The 19,133-nt window shown below is 44.5% G+C and overlaps 1 protein-coding gene across 1 annotated transcript in view; it reads left to right on the plus strand.

The window, feature by feature from the left end:
- ABCC11 (ATP binding cassette subfamily C member 11) overlaps window positions 1-19,133 on the plus strand; it is a 53,281-nt gene that overhangs the window by 124 nt on the left and 34,024 nt on the right. The window contains 8 exon segments of the mRNA XM_057533702.1: window positions 1,500-1,618; window positions 4,006-4,164; window positions 8,720-8,864; window positions 10,926-11,159; window positions 14,355-14,528; window positions 15,556-15,703; window positions 15,839-15,987; window positions 18,804-18,911. Coding sequence (XP_057389685.1) covers window positions 1,500-1,618; window positions 4,006-4,164; window positions 8,720-8,864; window positions 10,926-11,159; window positions 14,355-14,528; window positions 15,556-15,703; window positions 15,839-15,987; window positions 18,804-18,911 — 1,236 coding nt within the window.

Genomic DNA, 19,133 nt, shown 5'->3' on the forward strand with positions numbered 1-19,133 from the left:
ACACCAGGAAACTGAGTTGACAGGACATTCTCAATGGTCATAAACTAGGTCAAAGAATTTTGTCCCATATTTATTCAACTTTGATTTTTTTTTTTTTAATGGAACTCAGGCTTCCGCAATTACATGAATCATAATCCTTGGTCATGATACACATTCATGGCTCATACATCTCTCTCCCACTATCCCTCTCTATCTCTCTGTCTCTGTCTGTCTCTCTATCACACACCTATTTATCTATGTATTTACCTATAATAATATAATAAGCACCAATAAACCCATCACCAACTCACCAGCTCCTACCCTAACAATCACATCCACCTACTGGTCTTCCACCCATCCCATTTCCCAACCCTCCCTACCTGAAGTAACCACTATTCTGAATCTCTTCCCATAGGTCCCTTGCTGTGCTTTCAAGAGAGTGTCATTTATTCTATATGAAGTCCTAGAAATGATATATCTTTTTCATTTTAGTTGTTTCCCACTTTATCAAAAGGGTAACATGTAATGTCTTCAGATTTACTTTTTTACTTCTTGATTTCTTTGTATTAGTTTACCCTCAGAGGGTGACTTGGTCTTGCATTCTGTGGATGACTAAAAATAGCGCCCTTCGTCTGGAACCTGTGCGCTGCAACAAGAGAGGCCGCGATAGTGAGAGGCCCGCGCACCGCGATGAAGAGTGGCCCCCGCTTGCCGCAACTAGAGAAAGCCCTCGCAGAGAAAGGAAGACCCAACACAGCCAAAAATAAATAAATAAATAAATATTAAAAAAAAAATAGCGCCCTTTCTTCTTGTCTACAGTGTTGGTCGACAGATAAAAGCCCGGGGAGGTGGAGTGACCCACCCCCCACCACCCACCCAGAGTCACCCAGCCGATGTGGAGCAGAGCCAGACCTGGGACCTGGTTGTTCTGACTCTCAGCCGTGCTCATCCCTGCCTGGCAACCTTTCTTTTATTTATTTATTTGTATTGAGATATAATTGGCATAAAACATCATATTCGTTTCAGAGGTACCACGTAATGATTTGCTGTTTGTATATATTATGAAAGGATCACCACAATATCCATCACCACACATAGTTCAAATATTTTTTTTCTTGTGAGGAATTTTAAGATCTACTCTCTTAGCAGCTTTCAAATGTGCAATGCAGTGTTATCAACTATAGTCACCACGCTGCACATCACATCCGCATGACTTATAACTGGATGTTTGTACTTTTGACCACCTTCACCCATTTTGCCTATCCCCCCCGCCCCACCCCCCAACTCTGGCACCCAACAGTCAGGCTTTTTGTTTGGTTGTTGGTTGGGTAGGTGTTTTTTTATTCTACATATAAGTGAGATCATACAGTATTTGTCTTTCTCTATCTGACTCTGGCAGCCGTTCTCTAGAAGGCTGGATGTGGAAAGATCCACTCTCCTTGGGTGGCTGGTCCCTCACTCCCTCAGGACAGTATTTGTGAAGTCTGAAACTGATGTGCTTTTGTTTTTTCTTTCCCAAGAAAACTTTCACTCTTGAAGACAGCCCCTGGAGCCAGCAGGTGAGGGAACCTGAGGCACCAGAGATGGGGAAGTACGATGCTGCCCGGAGAACCATGATTCCCTTCCGTCCGAAGCCAAAGTGAGTCCTGAAGGGGAGCTGAGGGTTGGTACCCTCCAGGGCAGTGATCTTCAGACCCTCACACATGGACCCCTCCCAGAGGCTACATAATCATGTCCCAACACCGTCCTGTCACCCACCGCAGCCAAACACCTCCTGAGAAGCCTGAGGAACATCAGGGAAGCACAGCCAGCACCTTCATTCATTCATTCATTCAGTCAGTCAGTCAGTCAACAAGGATTCATTGGGCACCTACACATGCCAGGCACTGTGCCAGACGGTGGGGGGATAACAGTGAGCGTGACAGACAGGATCCTTCCCCATCACCAACCTCACGTTGGGAAGAATGACAGTAAGCTCGTAGGCTCGAAGAAAAACATGTGATTACAGTTGTTTGAAGAAGGTGCTGTGAAGAAATATGGGGCGTGAGGGACAAGGGAACAGCGACAATGTGATGGGTTCCGAGTGATACTGAAGATGAGACCTGGAGGATGAACAAGAATTTACTAGGCAAGAGTGAGGGAAGGATGACCTGGGCAGAGGGAACAGCACGTGCAAAGGCCCGGCCTTGCGGTGGAAGGAACACAGTGATGTATGTGTTCAGGAACTGAAAAGGAGGCCATTGTCTCTGGAGAGTCCTGTGTGATAGTGGGTGTGGCACGAGATGAAGCTGCAGGCAGAGGGCAGACGCTGGGGGACCATGTGTGCCCCACAGGCCACATTAAGTACATTCGTCTTCATTCTGAGAGAAATGGGCAGCCATTGAAAGGGCCGTTTAAGGGTAACATGCCCTATGATGTTACCCTTAAACTTGAGTTTAAGAAATTCATGGAACCTTCTCTAACAAACCATAGTTTAAAGTAACCATCACCAAATGACTTTCTGATTTATACACCCATGGTTTCAGGGCCCCCCACAGATTCACGCACACGTTCATTTATGCATCATATATTGACAGGACCATGACACTTCTAGTCTGATTCCTCAGCGTTTCATCACCAGGAGCCTGTTTCATATTTACAGATCCCTCTTCCCTCCCACATTTTAGCTGTCAAGCAAACTGCATTGGTATTCCTATTTTTTAAATCTGAGCTTCTATCAATACTACCTAGGTTGTTACCCACCGAATGCATCTTATCTCCACCAGCACAAAGGACCTTGGTGCTTGAGTTTACCTGGGCAGCCTTATCTTAGAGTGACAGTGTTCCTGCTGGGCCTTTGGAATATCGGCCCCAGCTCATCAGTTCTGGCCCTATTCGTGTGATCACAGATGGCCCCATACATCTGCTGCAATGTCTCATCTTCCCATCAGTCCTTCTCTCTCCAACATCTCTGGCAAAGGCATGGCCAGCATCGCCCAGAATGTACAACCGTGGTTGCTGACAGGCTGGGAGGATGTAAAAGGCCAGAACATGGAGAAAAGAGGCCATAGCCAAAAACAAAGAGCATCCCACGAGTTTCGCATTTTTGCCTTCATGTCTTTCTCCCCAAATGTTTTTTAAAAATTGAATTTTCTTCATATTGAATTATTTAGCATTAAAGGCAATTTTGAAAAAAGAAGTAGAAATTGGGACTTCGCTGGTAGTCCAGCGGTTAAGACTCCGCACTTCCAATGCAGGGGGTTTGGGTTGGATCCCTGGTCAGGGAACTAGATCCCACATGCCACGAAGTGCAGCCAAAAAAAAAAAAAAAAAAAAAAAAAAAGTAGAAATTGCGCACGATCTCAACACCCTAATCCAATCATTATTTCTGTATTTGTGAATCATTCCCAGAGATTATGACCGTATCATTCTTATTTACTTTTCTTCATTTTTATTGTTTTTGTGGAAGTTATATAAGTAAAACAGAAAAATTAAAACAATGAGAATCTCTTTTCCTGTTTCTTTGCCAATTCTAATCCCTACTTCAAACACTATTAATGATTTGATATAAATTGTCATATAATTTGACATATATTGTATGTAAAATAGATATATATATTGTTTTGTTTGCCTTCCCTTATTTCTTCCTTTTTTATATAAGTAAAAATATACTGAATAAATTTCTTCATCTGCAAGTGGCTTTTTTTTCTTGCTTAATAGTCTTAGAACTCTTTCAACGTTCTACATGTAGATCATCTCTATTTTTAGGCCCTTCTGCATTGTTTTCTACGATACGGTACAAGATGTACCATGCTGGTTTTCTTTCTTTATAAATCATTCCCCTATCGATGGGTGTTTTGTTGTTTCTAGTTTTTAACTATCACAAATAATAGTCATGAAAAAAAATACATTTTTGTATATCCAGATGACCACACTGTGGTTTTTACATAGTTATCACTCATCCCTTCCAAATCTTGCCCTTGACTTAACTGTCTACCTGGCGCCTACATCCTAGTGTGACCACATTGCCTGTGACTTCTCTGCTAGGTTTCCTGCGCCCCAGCCCCCGGATGATGCTGGCTTGTTCTCTTACCTAACGCTGTCATGGTTCAGCCCAGTCACGATCCAAGATTTACGGAAACGCTTAGATGAGAACACCATCCCCCAGCTGTCAGTACATGATGCCTCAGCCAAAAATGCCAAAAGGTAAAGTCACGTTGGGCAAGCCAGTGGGGTTGGTTAAAGACCATGTCTTGGTGGATGGTGACCAGAGTCGCTTAAAAGTGTGTGTTTAGGGGTGGTCCATCCTCAGACAGCCAAAATATATCAGTTCTCCCTTTGTAGCAGGAAGCCGCACTCTAGTCTGGAGGTTCTTAATCCGGAGTTAAGAAATAATTTACATATTTTATATGTATGGGTTAGAGCTCTTTTTTTGGAACAAGAATTCACATCTTTTATCAGGTTTGCCTGGGGGCCCAGGACACCGAGAGGTTAGAAATTACTGATTCTTGTCCCTTTTGCCTTTTTTTTGTGGATCAAGCATTTTTCTGTGTCACTGATGATTAAATTTTGGTGAGTGGCCCAGGTTCTTAATCCCTGAGCCACCACTAACTAGTTGTGGGATTAAATTTCCTGCACCACCCACCTTACAAGGTGATAGGAAGATCATATGGGGGAAAAATGAGTGATTTGAAACGTCCTGTACTCATGTTACTACCTCTAGCTGCTTATGAGTTACCCCAGGTGTAGACGGCATTTTCCAAATGTGTTCCTGGAAATGGTGGTCCCCTCAGAGCCTCCCTGGAAAGAGCATTCAGTGGTCAGGGAGCTTGTGAACTGTTGCATGCTGTCTCCAGGTCTCAGAGATTTATAAAGAAAATCAGTGTAGTGAAGACACTGAGAATACAGAAACTGGTTAAACTTTGACCCATTGCTTCTCAGACTTACTCGGGAAAAAAAAAAAAAGAAAAGTTTCCAGGGAGCACCTTTTGGATAATGTCAGATACTGGTCGGAATCTCACCTTTTACCAGCTATGATGTCAGATGAGTTACTTACCCTCTCAGGGTCCTGTGTTTTTATATATAAAATAGTAAATTATAAAAAATTTATCTCATGGTCCTTCATAGGATTGTTATAAGAATCAAGAGGTAATAGATTCAGTGTAAGGCACGTAGGAAAATGCCAGATGCATAATAGGCAATCAGTTAAATGTTAGCTTGCCTGTTCTTCCCTAACCATTGCGAGGACAAGATCTCCTGATTTACTTCTCTTCACTTCCTGTTCACTGACGCTGCTTTTTGAATTCTGTAACTCACAAGGCCTGACTGCCAACACTTTTGCAATCACTCCATTTTTTGGATGTTTCTTTGGAAAGGTGCATGCATGCATTCACACCTTTAGAGGGGTTTCTTTCTATATGTTCTCCATTTAATAGGCAGCGTTCTGGGGCGTGTCTTCCCTAGTCCTTCAAAAGGGCTTTGGATTCTATAGGATGTGCGACAAACTGTCACCATCACCAGTGCCACCACTCTCGGCAGCATTACCATTATCACCACCATCACCTTCATCCTTACGACCCTCATAATTCTTCACATTTTTACTGTTCTACAATTACAGAGCATTTCCCCATCCATTGTCTTCTTTGACCATCACAATAGGGTTATGAAATAAACAGGGCAGATATTATTTTCCCCAACTTACAAGTGAATCACCAGGATGAAGATAGATGAAATGATGTTCCCTGAATCATATAGCTAATGAATGGAGGAGGTGAAATTTGAAACCAAGTCTCTTGAATCTAAGTCTAATAATCATGGCCAGAAATTGATAGAGTTGCTAGGAGGGCTGTGGGCAGGCTACGGAAAACTTGGGTTTGTCTAGTCAAAGTATCAATAGAAACAGCTCTAGAGCTTGCTGTCTCTGTGGATTGTGTTATGTGTGGGGTTGGGGCTGGAATGAGGAGATGTGGCCTCATGGTTTGTCCTGAGTAATATCTCCCACAAGCAATAAAAGCCTCCAACACAGACAGGTGTCCGGGGGACATTTTTGCTTTGTTGAGCTAGGGCCCAGGCTGTTCAAGTTATCCGGTCCACATAGGTGGACATGGGATGGTGTAGTTTTCATAACTCAGGAAGGAAGAAGAGGCCTGGAGTTTGTTTTTTTTTTTTTTTTTTTTTTTTTAATTTTTATTTTTATTAATTTTTGGCTGTGTTGGGTCTTCGTTTCTGTGCGAGGGCTTTCTCTAGTTGCGGCGAGCGGGGGCCAGTCTTCATCGCGGTGCGCGGGCCTCTCACTATCGCGGCCTCTCTTGTTGCGGAGCACAGGCTCCAGACGCGCAGGCTCAGTAATTGCGGCTCACGGGCCCAGTTGCTCTGCGGTATGTGGGATCTTCCCAGACCAGGGCACGAACCCGTGTCTCCTGCATTGGCAGGCAGATTCTCAACCACTGCGCCACCAGGGAAGCCCCAGGCCTGGAGTTTTGATTGCAGGTGAAGGAAAGTAGGACAGAAAGATTCTCATGGTATTGGTTCCCTTCTGGTTTTAGGCTAGGCATGAGTATCCATGGCTGGAGGGTAAAGAGTAGAAAGGGCTAGAACTGCTTGCCGTGAGAGACTTGGTGAGATTCTGGGCAGAGAAGGAGACCCAGATGCTGACAGAGCTGTTTGAGAACGTGCAAAAACAGTGCCGCTGTCGGGCCCTGGCGGCAAAGGGTGGCCAAACGAGGGAGGCTGTTCTGTCCACCTGCTCTCGCAGCCTGAGGAGTAGCACCTTCCGGGAGCATCTGGAGTCCCTTGGCGAAGTCCCTGATGTTCTCATCATGGGCAGCGGTAACTGCTTTCCAGACAGTGGAACCGGACATAGGGGAGCAGGAGCCAGAAGTCCAAGGGCAGATGCCAGCACGGTGCCTGCAGCTGACAGATTGGATTGCGGAGGCATGGGAGGCATCCAAGGGCCAGAGTAAGACACTGGAAGCCTTGAATATCACAATGACTATTGTCCGGTCCCCTGCTCCTGCCTCAAATATAATTCAAAATAAAAAAGAAGTGTAAGAAAGTCAACATGATTTTAATTTTTTTCATGATAAGTTCTTTGATGCTTTTCTGAAAAGAAATGAAATTTTTTTTTTTTTTTTAAAGAGCTCCTGACCTATTTATTTATTTATTTATTTTGCTGTGTTAGGTCTTCGTTTCTATGCGAGGGCTTTCTCTAGTTGTGGCGAGCGGGGGCCACTCTTCATCGCGGTGCGCGAGCCTCTCACTGTCGCGGCCTCTCTTGTTGCGGGGCACAGGCTCCAGACGCGCAGGCTCAGTAGTTGTGGCTCACGGGCCTAGTCGCTCCGCGACATGTGGGATCTTCCCAGACCAGGGCTCGAACCCGTGTCGCCTGCATTGGCAGGCAGATTCTCAACCACTGCGCCACCAGGGAAGCCCAAATGAAATGTTTTGAAACCCAAATGAAATGTTTTTGGTGTTTCTGTTTTGCTGGTGTAGCACAAACCTCCCAGGCATCGTTAGCTTGGAATGTCAAAAGAAGGATACACTTTTGGTTGGATGATCCAACACTGGGGCACACTTTTGGGGACTTTGAAATAAATGAGGACACTTTTTGGAGGTCAGAGTTCTGGGTTTTATGAATCTTAATTTGCGTATAAATAGGAAGAGTGGCATTATTCAAAGCCTTAGGCTGTTTCCTCAACCTCCTGTATTTCAGGGTAACAAAATAGTTGATGAGGGAAAGTTATTTTTTACAGAAAAAATTCGAGCTACTGAATAGAAAAGGAATGACAGAATTAGACAAATCACCATTTTGCCAGTCCTGTTGGAAGTGGATATAGGCAACGATCATCAGTGATGGGGAACTTGGCAATGAATGAATCAGACTGACACACTTTAACTCACTGATCCAGCTTAACATAACTAAAAGTGGGACAGCAGACATCGTATGTCTTTGGATGTGATGCAAAAGGACATACACTACATCACCTATTAAGTATTTTTGCCAGCTGACTTGAATTCTGAATTTTATTAAGCCTCTAGATCTAACTTGCAGTTTAATAGGAAATACAGGGAATAGAAATTTATGTTAGACAGACCCACAGGGATGCAATCAGTCAAATCCAGAATGTGGAAAACTCTACAGGATAAATAACTCAGTTTCTTTGACAAGTAAATGGCAGAAAATGCAGAGGAAGGGAAACTGTTACAGATTAAAATGAGATGCAAGAGGCCTATCAGATTTGTCTTTTAACTGCAATGAGTGGACCCTATTTGGATCTTGATTTAGGCAAACTAACTGTAAGAACATATTTTTTGAAATAATTAGAGAACGTTGGATTAAATGCCATTAAGAAATTATTCTTACTATGTTATTAATATATAACTATTAATAGTTACTAATAATGAATAGCTATTAATTCATAACTATTGTTATTATGGTTACTACGGGTTTTTTTAAGGCTTTATCTGGAAGAGATACACACTGAAGCATTTATAGATGAAATGATATCTCTGGGATTTGCTTGAAATATTCTAGCAAAAAAAGAAAAAAAGTGGAGGGGAGGAGAGGTGAAATAAAAATGTCAAATGTTGATAATTCTTAAATCTGGGGAATGCATTATCTGGGGAGATACCCTATACTGTTCTCTCTATTTGTGTTATGTTTGACGATTTCTGTGACCAAGCTCCTAGACTAGCAAGAACTAGGACACTTGGGTGACACATACAAAGAGATATCATTTGCCTCAATTTTCCTCTTTTCAAGACTTCGTCTCCTTTGGGAAGAAGTCTCAAGGCATGGAACTGACAAAGCTTCAGTGCTTCGAGTGATGCTGAGATTCCAAAGAACAAGGGTTATTTTCAATACGCTTTTGGGCAGCTGCTTCTCTGCCGCGAGTGTTCTGGGGCCAGTAAGTGGCAGGCTTGGGGAGGCTTCGGGACTCCAGGCCTTGGAGATTAGCATGTTGAAATCCATGCCAAGAATTGGAGATGTCTTTGTCTCTCAGCTGCTGCTCAGAAAATGAAGACTTTCTGGGGACAGTGGAGCTAGTAGTAGTTAGAAGTGTGAATTCTTCAGCCACTGCTTGGGTTCTAACCTTAGTTCTGCCACTTAATTTCTGGGTGACTTTGGGCAATTTGTTTACCTCTTCTGTGCCTTGATTTCCTCGTGAACCCCATGACACTCTTGGCCGTAGTCCTCATAGAAACCCTCACATGTGAAATGGAGAGCCCGAAATTACCTGCCTCATAGGGTGACATTAAATGAGTTAAGCATATAAAACACTTAGAACTCGGCCCAGCTCAGTACACGCGAGCTGCTTTGAGAAATGGCTGAGCAGCTCTGGGCATGTAGGTCTCCTCCATGTACCATGGTTGGGATGAATGGGCTCAGTATTTCCTATCATTTCCTCAACCCAAGATTCTCACTGCAGACAGTGAGTCTGGCTGTCCCAGCTGGGGTCACGTGCTCACCTGTTGGCCAGCAGTGGAGCATTTTGATTGACAATCCAGCCTAGACTGCATGCATTGGAGCAGGTGAGAGTCTCCCCAGAAGAAAACTGAAGCACTGTTACCAGCTCAGGGAAGGATGGAGGTAAGTCAGGAGGAAGCAACAGCTGACGATACCACAGAGATAAGTGACTTGGGTGACAGTTAGTGTGCTGCATATTCTCCATTTGTCCCTCCAGATCCCCTCTCCACCTTCCTCTGCACTGCCCTGTGCCCCTAATGTGTGACCTTTATGGATCACGTCAATGGGGTCCCCCTGCTTCTGGCTTCTGGTTGGATTGGACCAGTGGGAGATTCCAACAGGAAACTGGAGGGAAGGAGAAAGTGAGGGCAAGATATTTATTGCTCTGACTGCCTCCCTTCCTGTCACTGGAGGTTGGTGACCAGATCCGAAAATGAGGGGGCCTTTCTGTATGACTTTCTCCTTCTGGGTTTCGGTAACCTCACCCTGTCTCCTCCCCTTAGTTCCCTGCTGTTGCTAGCCCCAGGGTGCTTCTCCATCCCTGTTGAATTTCCTCAGTTCTGCCCACACCTTTGTAAATAGTCTTGTTATTAACTCCTGAATTACCCCATTTGTTTGTGTCCTCTGTTTCCTGTCGGGACTGAGGCTGAAACTGCCTCTGTGCACCAGTGCCGAATTGAATCTCGGAGACAGAATTTTGGGAGAAGTAGAAAAGAAGAGCTTTATTGCTTTGCCAGGCAAAGGGGGACACAGTGGGCTAATGCCCTCAAAACTGTGTGCCTCTTTTGGGGGGGATTTGGTGAGGAGTTTTATAGCAGTGGTTCAAGGGCGAGGTAGCTGACAAGGATCAGGGTATGTGCAGGGCCTGCATTCCTTTAATCTGGCCTCAGGTGGTCTCCTGATGAGCTCCTGTGGTTCTCAAGGTTATCAAACTGTGACCTTCTCTCTGGAATGAAGAATGCTTCATCAAGTGGTTAACATCTTCCATTTATTGGGGCTTTTAGTTCTGCAGAAGAGCTCAAAGATATTGTTATGTGTATCCCTTGAGGTGGAACCAGAACCTGCCCCAAGGCTGCACTATTGTTTCTTGGCTGTTCCTCCCTTGTCTCCACATCCCCTCCCTTCCCTGATTAACAACTGTTTGAACTCACCCTTTGGAGCTCAGGGAAGGTCATGGAGGCTGAAGCCTATTACCTACAAACAAGAAACAGGGGACACAGAAAGGGTTCTGTGTCCAGGAGTCCCACAGGATCCTGCTTGGTTTTAGGACCAGCTACGAGGTGGTGGAGCTGGGATTCTGATCTGGGTCAGTTGAACTCCTAAGCCTCCTCCAACTGGCCTGTAACCTTCTGGAGTGCAGGATTATGCTTGAGTCGGTTGTGATCGTTCAATAAGCCCCCTCCCTTGACTCGAGGACCTCACAAATGGTCCATATTGGGTTGGTGTTGCCTGAAAGCAGGATTGGGAAGTCTGAATGATCCAAACCCCTGCTTCCTTTTAGATGCTGGTTATACCAAAGATCCTGGAATATACTGAAGAATGGTTGGGGAACATTGCCTATGGAGTAGGGCTTTGCTTTGCCCTTTTTCTCTCCGAGTGTCTGAAGTCTCTGAGCATGTGCTCATGCTGGGTCGTCAACCAGCACACTGGCATCAGGTTTCGTACAGCTGTCTTCTCCTTTGCCCTTGAGAAGCTGATACAATTGAAGTCTTTAACACACATCACCATGGGAGAGGTAAGCGATGAGGCTGCAGGCGGGGACCAGTTGGTAGTTTCCTCCTTCTCCTGGAGACATCACTTTCCTGGAGGCCAAGGGAGGGAGAAGAGGGAGTTAGGAGAGAAGGAAGAAAGAGAAAGGAAATCATTCCCAGGGTGAATGTTGATAACCATCAACAATTGCCTCTGGGGTCGTAAGAGCAGTTCAACAACAACCCAGGGGGATGCCAGTTGTATTCAGAACCTTAGAGAGGATTTATCCATCCATTCAACAAATAGTTCCTGGGACCTACTCTGGGCCAGGCCCTGTTCTAGGCCCTGGGGATACAGCAGTGAACCAAAAGGCACAAATCCTGAGTAGAAGCACAACAGAAAGCATATCCCCTCAAGACAACCTGGGGAAGAAGGTATGGGAGGACTTGGTAGCTCAGGGAAATCTAGGGAAAAGCAAGCAGAGATAAACCCTCTCAGTATTAATTTTCTTATCTGCAGAGGACAACGCATACTTACAGGCCTGGTTATTGTTATTGTCTGGGGCTCCCTACAGCATAACACAGACAAACAATGGCAGAGATTGAAGAAAGATATGACCAACTATGGCCCAGACTCATGGGGCGGATATTGGAATTTTCTATATTTAATTTTACTTTCCCTATTTTTCTACTGCTTACCAATTTCCTTGAGAAGCATGGATTACTTTTATATTGAAACACACATTTTAATTTTTGGAAAACTCAATACCACTTTGGCTCTTTACCCTCAAGCCAAACTCCTTTGTGATCTGGCATCAGCAACTTTCCAGCCTCATCGCCTCCTGTGTCCCCTCCTCTAGTCCTAGGTTGGCTTCCACCCTCCCAGCCTGGTGGGGCTAAACCTGCAGTCCCCAGATAGACCAGACATGTCCAACCCCTGGTAGCTTTGCTCACATCACTGCCCCTGCCCTTTTAAAATTCCATTCACCCTTCAAGGCCCAGCTGAGACGTCCTCTCCTTCATGATAGTGTCTCTAGATCCCGCCCTCTGCCCCCACTCCCCACCAAGCACAAATCTGGCTGTTCCACTCAAATGAGCCCCCTTCAAAGACACGAACCATTTCAGATTCACTACTCTATCCCTCGAAAAGCCCAGCATCCGAATTACACAGGACAATGTCCAAAATAATGTCTGCTATATTAACCGTTGCCAACAAGTAGATGCTTTTTCTAATTCAAATGCTAACAAATGTAAGATATTTATTGTTATCATCATTATTGTTATTCTTCACCATTTTATTAGTTCTGTGACCTTAGGCAACTTGTTCAGCCTCTCTGGAGCTGTGGGATAATAATAGGGCCAGCCTTATAGAATTGTCTCATAGGATAAAATGAGTTAGTATTTACATGTAAAGTATGTGGAAGGGGGCCGGTGATTCATGTGCTAAATTGTATCATTAATTTCTGTTAGGCCTTAAGCAGGAGGCTGCCCTGTCCTCCTGCACGTGACTGGAGTTAAAGGACTCACGCAGCCCTTCTCCCTGTTCATCTCAGCAGTCATCACAGTAACTGCTAACTTCCTCTGAGCCATTGTCTCAGGGGCTTTACTTAGCTCAGTTGGTCCTCTGACGACCCTCTTATGCGGTAGTTTCTGTTATTGTTCCCATTGTCACAGAGGTGGAAACTGAGGCCAGGAAAGGGTATGAAACTTGTACAAGTCACGTGATTGGTAAGCAGCAGAGCCTGGCTGCAAATTCCAGGCTCTGAACCAGTGCCCTCACTTGCCTCACTGAGGAGACTTTCTGCACCGAGGCCAACCCTGGCTCCTTTTCTGTTTGCCTCTGTTCTAAGTCCCTACTGTACGTGAGGCCCGATTTCCCCAAACATCTTCACAGAAGCAGAAAACAACATGACCCATTTGGAACTGGAGATGGAAGTAGTTGCTCATATGAGGATTTCTAGAGAGTTGCTCCCATAAATTCTATATTAAAATTAATTTTGAAAACACCTGAATACATTCTCCTTGGAAAAAAAAAATAGTATAGATGACCCCCTACACCTCATCACCCCCCTTATGCCTGGAGGTGACTACCATCACCTTCCAAGCTTTTTAAAGTACATTTAGGTACACATGCAAGTTATCCATAGAAAACATATTGTATTTGTGTGCGTGTTTTTCCATAAATGATACTGCATTTTACATAGTGTTCTGCAACTTGGTTTTACCAATAGAAAATGTAGAATATAGATTTTTGGGTGAGATTTTTACATCAATATTATCCAATACTTCTTGGGTGGATGCTTTAACCTTTCCCCAACAATGGACATTTAGGGTGTTTCTGGGTTTGCTGCGATAAGCTGTGCTGCAATGAACATCCTTGTATATGTGCTTCCTCTAGCACAGGAGAATGTTTCTCAACAGAGAAATGAAACTGGCAGGTCATGGGGTTTGTGCAATCATTAATTTTAAAAGATACTGTTAAATTACCCTCCAGAGTGTCTGTACCAAGTTATGTCCCTCAACTAACAGTTTTTAAAGGCTCAGCCTGGGGTACATCCTGGGAACTGGGAGGACATCAGGTTAAGGTTAAAAGGAAATCACTTCTTAGGGATTCAGGTTGGTAATTCCAAAAGACATTAATAAATCGATTCCTCAAAACTTTTGTGACTTGGCATGTCAGCTTTTATGCACCGAACTAGGCAGTATATGTTGGGGAGGTAGGGGGTGGGCCGAAGAGTCTATAGCAAAAAAGAGAAAGGAGGAGGAGAAAAAGCCTCAGCTCCTGCCAAAAAATGCAGTTAGTAGTAGTAGTAGTAGTAGTAGTAGAATGAATGGATAGACTAGACTAGACTAGAATAAAATAGAAGACTATAAGCTGCTCTCTGGAATGTGGCTGTTAGTAGTAGTAGCAATAGTATAGAAAAATATAACTTTTATTGGGCACAGTCTATGTGTGCAGATATTTACTGACATTGTCACACCAACCATATAAAGTAGGTATAATCATTCCAGCTTTACAGGTGGAGGAGCTGAGGCTCAGAGTGGCAAAGTAACTTGTCCAGGGTCACACAGCTAGTAACAGGAGAACTGTGAACCTGGTGTGTCTGTCTCCACTCTACCACCCTGCCTCAAGCCTTCCTGCCTGGAGAAGGCATGGCGAGCCCACCTGCCACACGCACATGTGGCCTCTTCTGGGTGCCTGGAGAGGTGACACCTGTGTCCATGGGCTTATTGTCTTACAGGCCATCAGCTTCTTCACCAGCAACATAAACTGCCTGTTTGAAGGGGTGTGCTATGGGCCCCTGGCCTTGCTCACCTGCTTACTGCTGATAGCCTGCAGCATTACCTCCTGCCTCACTCTTGGACCCACAGCGCTCATTGCCGTGCTTTGCTATCTCCTGATTTTACCACTGGAGGTAATGTCTTCCTTTGCCACCCATTTGATGTTGGACATTCCCTAGAACTCCTAGGGCTCTGGAATCCGGGGTACTTCTCAGTGGGAATGTTGACTCTTGTTGACTGCTCATTCCACTGGGGGTGAGATTCAGCTTCAATTCCTACCTCAAATGGTTCTCTGGCCACAATGCTGGCCTCATAAATAGGAGGTGAATCTTATGGGTGAGGACCACCTCGTAGGTTTCTGTGACGGATTATCTGCTTCACAGACTTTCCTCAGTAGCCATCCCCTGTGTAAGATTTTGGTTCCTTCTTTTCTACCCAGAATGTGCTGATATAATAAAGCAGATAGCATTTCACATTGACACAGTATAATGGGGGAAAGGAAGCAAATTTGCTGCCCAAGATTCAGCCGAAATAAAATTGGGCAGAACAGGAAGTGACTCTTGGATTTGTGTGCTCTGAATTATTGAGATGGAGTGTTTTCCTCCCTCAGCTCATGTATTCTGATCAAAAGGTGATTGTAGGCCTCCTGTACAGCACAGGGAACTATATATTCAATATCCTGTGACAAACCATAATGGAAAAGAATATGAAAAAGAATATACATATATAACTGAGTCACTTTGCTGTGCGGAGAAATTAACACAGCATTGTAAGTCAACTGTACTCCAATAAAAATTTTTTTTTAAAAGGTGGTTGTAATTGGTAGAGTTTAGGGCTGCCAGAGGCAGAGGAGTCGTATTTCTGTTTAGTTAGTCATGGCCAAGCTTGGGACCCAGAAGAGAACGCCGCCCCCACACCCCCCACCCCAGGATGTGTGAGGCAGGTGCCCAAGGCATGATGGTGTGGAGAGGCTTCCATTGGAACCCTTCAGTAGAGACCCAGAACTGAGAGTCACAATGGATTCAAACAGTGCAGGATTAGACCCAGGTATTCAGTCCACAACTGGAGTTTACCTTTGGAAATACTCTTAGTTGCCACACTAATGCCAGGCCACACTTTCCTGCCCTTATAAAAGATGCTCTTGCTGCGTCCCGACTGCAGATATTCCTGGCCAGAAAGGTTGTGAAGATACAGAATCATGCATCTGAGGTCAGTGACCAGTACATCCGCATGACCAGTGAAGTTCTCACATGCATTAAGTTGATTAAAATGTACACCTGGGAGAAACCATTTTCAAAAATCATTAAAGGTACAGAAACTCTGGCTTTCTGCTCAGAGCCTGGGAATGTCACGGCAGGCCAAGCCTCTCACCTTCTGGGGATTTCTTTCATGTTCCGGGGCTTGTTCTATGCTCCTGGGAGAATGTTCTTGCGATGAATTCCAGATCTCAGAAGAAAGGAAGTGGAGCTCTTGGAGAAGTGTGGGTTTATCCGGAGCCTGACCACTGCTACCTTGTTCACAGCCTCCCCCATGGCCTTAGTAGTGACGTTCCTCATCCACACAGGCTTACGGCTGAAACTCACAGCTTCAGTAGTGAGTGTTTGGGGTACTTTGTTTCCTCCCCCATATTGATAGGGAGGTTTCTCAAGTGTCCTTTTCTAGTCTAGGCCCCTGAAAGGTCTGAAGATTTTGCAAATGAATAACACAAATTGATCTTGATGTTCCAGACTTTTAGGGTCTCGAGCTTTCTTCCTTCTCAGTCCATCTGAGGAACTGATATCCCTTGCAGAGCAGCTGTGGGGCAGGGGAAACAGTCATCTGGGGGTGCAGGGGAGGTGAAATGTGCGGTTAACACCCGGACGACGCTGAGGTTGAAAATCCTAAAGTGGGGAGTTCCTCTGATCCCAAAATAGGGAAATGAAAATGCATTTCAAATACAAAAGCCTAGCTTCTTCTGTCTTTTCTTTTGTGGTCTGACCCTGGCCTTGGGAAGCAGCAGCTGCCTTTCAAGGTTAGGAATCCAATTCTTTGAGAATAGGACAGATTGCTGCTCTTAGAGAGGTTGGAAGCCAGCCAGGGAGGCCAGGAGACGGCAACTGAAGTAAGAGGGGGAGCGTTTGAGAGTCTGCAGCCAAGGGCTCCTCTGCGCTCCAGACGGCAGTCACCTCTGCTAGGCCTCGGCACACACCAGGGAAACACCCCGGCGAGCTGGTGGGTGGACGGCAGGCTGTGTAAGGGGAACGCTCAGTGGAACTTTAGGGTCACGCTGCACTCACACCATGCCAGGCTGGACCAAAGCATTCCTGCTCCGTTGGAATTGAGATTAAGCTGGACCCAGAAGGGGGTGGAGATGGGCCATGAACGTCATGAATTGGAAGGTCCCCAGGGTACCTACAGGAGGTCACATTCTGGGATCCTGAGAGCCGAAGGTGGTTTGCTGTAGTCAGGGGAGGTCTCCTGAGAGGATGAGGCATGGATTAGGCTTGATGCTTAGGAAGATTTTTTTTCTTTTTCTTTTTAAATTTTTATTGGAATGTAGTTGATTTACAATGTTGTGTTAGTTTCGGGGGTACAGCAAAGTGACTCAGATATAGATATAGATGTCCATTTTTTTTCAGGTTCTTTTCCCATATAGGTTATTACAGAATATTGAGTAGAGTTCCCTGTGTTATGCAGTTGGTCCTTGTTAGTTATCTGTTTTATATATAGCAGGGTGTATATGTTAATCCCAATCTCCTAATTTATCACTTCCCCCCTTGTTTCCCCTTTGGTGACCATAAATTTGATTTCGAGATTGGTGAGTCTCTTTCTGATTTGTAAATAAGTTCATTTGTATCATTTTTTATTAGATTCCACATATAAGTGATATCATATATTTGTCTTTCTCTGTCTGACTTACTTCACTTAGTATGATAATATCCATGTTCCTGCAAATGGCATTACTTCATTCTTTTTTATGGCTGAGTAATATTCCATTGTATATATGTACCATATCTCTTTATCCATTCATCTGTCGATGGACAATTAGGTTGCTTCCATGAACATTGGGGCGCATGTATCTTTTTGAATTATGATTTTCTCTGGATATATGCCCAGGAGTGGGATTGCTGGATCATATCATAGTTCTATATTTAGTTTTCTAAGGAGCCTCCATACTGTTCTCCATAATGGTTGTACCAATTTACATTCCTACCAACAGTGTAAGAGGGTTACCTTTTCTCCACACCCTCTCCAGCATTTATTGTTTGTAGATTTTTTGATGGCGGCCATTCTGACTGGTGATACCTCATTGTAGTTTTGATTTGCATTTCTCTAATAGTTAGTGATGTTGAGCATCTTTTCATGTGCTTTTTGGCCATCTGTATGTCTTCTTTGGAGAAATGTCTATTTAGATCTTCTGCCCATTTTTTATTTGGGTTATTTGTTTTTTTGATATTGAGCTGCATGAGCTGTTTGTATATTTTGGAGATTAATCCCTTGTCGGTTGCTTCTTTTGCAAATATTTTCTCCCATTCTGTGGGTTGTCTTTTCATTTTGTTTATGGTTTCCTTTGATGTGCAAAAGCTGTTAAGTTTAATTAGGTCCCATTTGTTTATTACTGTTTTTATTTTCATTACTGTAGGAGGTGGATCAAAAAAGATATTGCTGCGATTTATGTCATAGAGTGTTCTGCCTATGTTTTCCTCTAAGAGTTTGATAGTGTCTGGCCTTACATTTAGGTCTTTAATCCATTTTGAGTTTATTTCTGTGTATGGTGTTAGAGAGTGTTCTAATTACGTATAGCTGTCTAGTTTTCCTAGCACCACTTATTGAAGACTGTCTTTTCTCCATTGTATATTCTTGCCTCCTTTGTTATAGATTAGTTGACTGTAGGTGTGTGGGTTTATCTTTGGACTTTCTATCCTGTTCCATTGATCTACATTTCTGTTTTTTTGCGTGGGGTGATTTTAAATATTAGAAAAGAAAAGAACATCTAAGGCAAATAAGAATAGATATGATTTTAACAACAATAATAGTACAAAGCTCTGTCTCCAGTAGACAAAGCTCTCTCACGTGTAATTTTTCAGTGCTTCCCAACTATTCCTGTACCACCTTTAGGATTTGGGGCATTATGCCAATGGGGACACTGAGCTTGTGGTGAGGGTCACCTGTCCAAGTTACAGAATTACCCAGTAGCTAAGCTACAAGAGTGACCAGGCCTTCACTCAGCGACTTTAAGATGAGTGCTCTTTCCCCCACTTTTCCCAGTCTCCCCGAAATACCTGCTTGGCGTCCGCCATATGAAGGACCTGCTTGTTGGAAGCTGCAGGGTCTGGCTCTGTGGCTTGAGGCTCAGGGATGGGGTCTCAGGGGGTGGGGGGAGCAGGACAGGGTTGCGACACTCACTGCTTCCTCTCCGCCTCTTCAAGGCCTTCACCACCGTGGCCAACCTGAATCCCATGCGGCTGTCAGTGGTCTTAGTACCCTTCACAGTCAAAGGCCTCGCAATGTCCAGGTCTGCCTCGGAGAGGTTCAACGTGAATTGTCAGAGGCCTGGCCTCACAGCCCTTTGTTCCGCATGCTCATCTGCCTTCATCCTTACGATAGTCCTCCTGAATGTGACCCCAGGCCAAGGCAGAATTCAGCCTGGCTGGAGAGGGACCCTCTAACTCAGTGACCTGCTGTGCCCAGGCTGTTGTGGGCCTGGGAAGACAGATGAGTCAGGCCGGCTCCCAGGCCCCAAGGACATCTTAGGACAG

The sequence above is a fragment of the Balaenoptera acutorostrata genome, chromosome 19 (genome assembly GCF_949987535.1).
Source record: "Balaenoptera acutorostrata chromosome 19, mBalAcu1.1, whole genome shotgun sequence".
NCBI lineage: Eukaryota > Metazoa > Chordata > Mammalia > Artiodactyla > Balaenopteridae > Balaenoptera > Balaenoptera acutorostrata.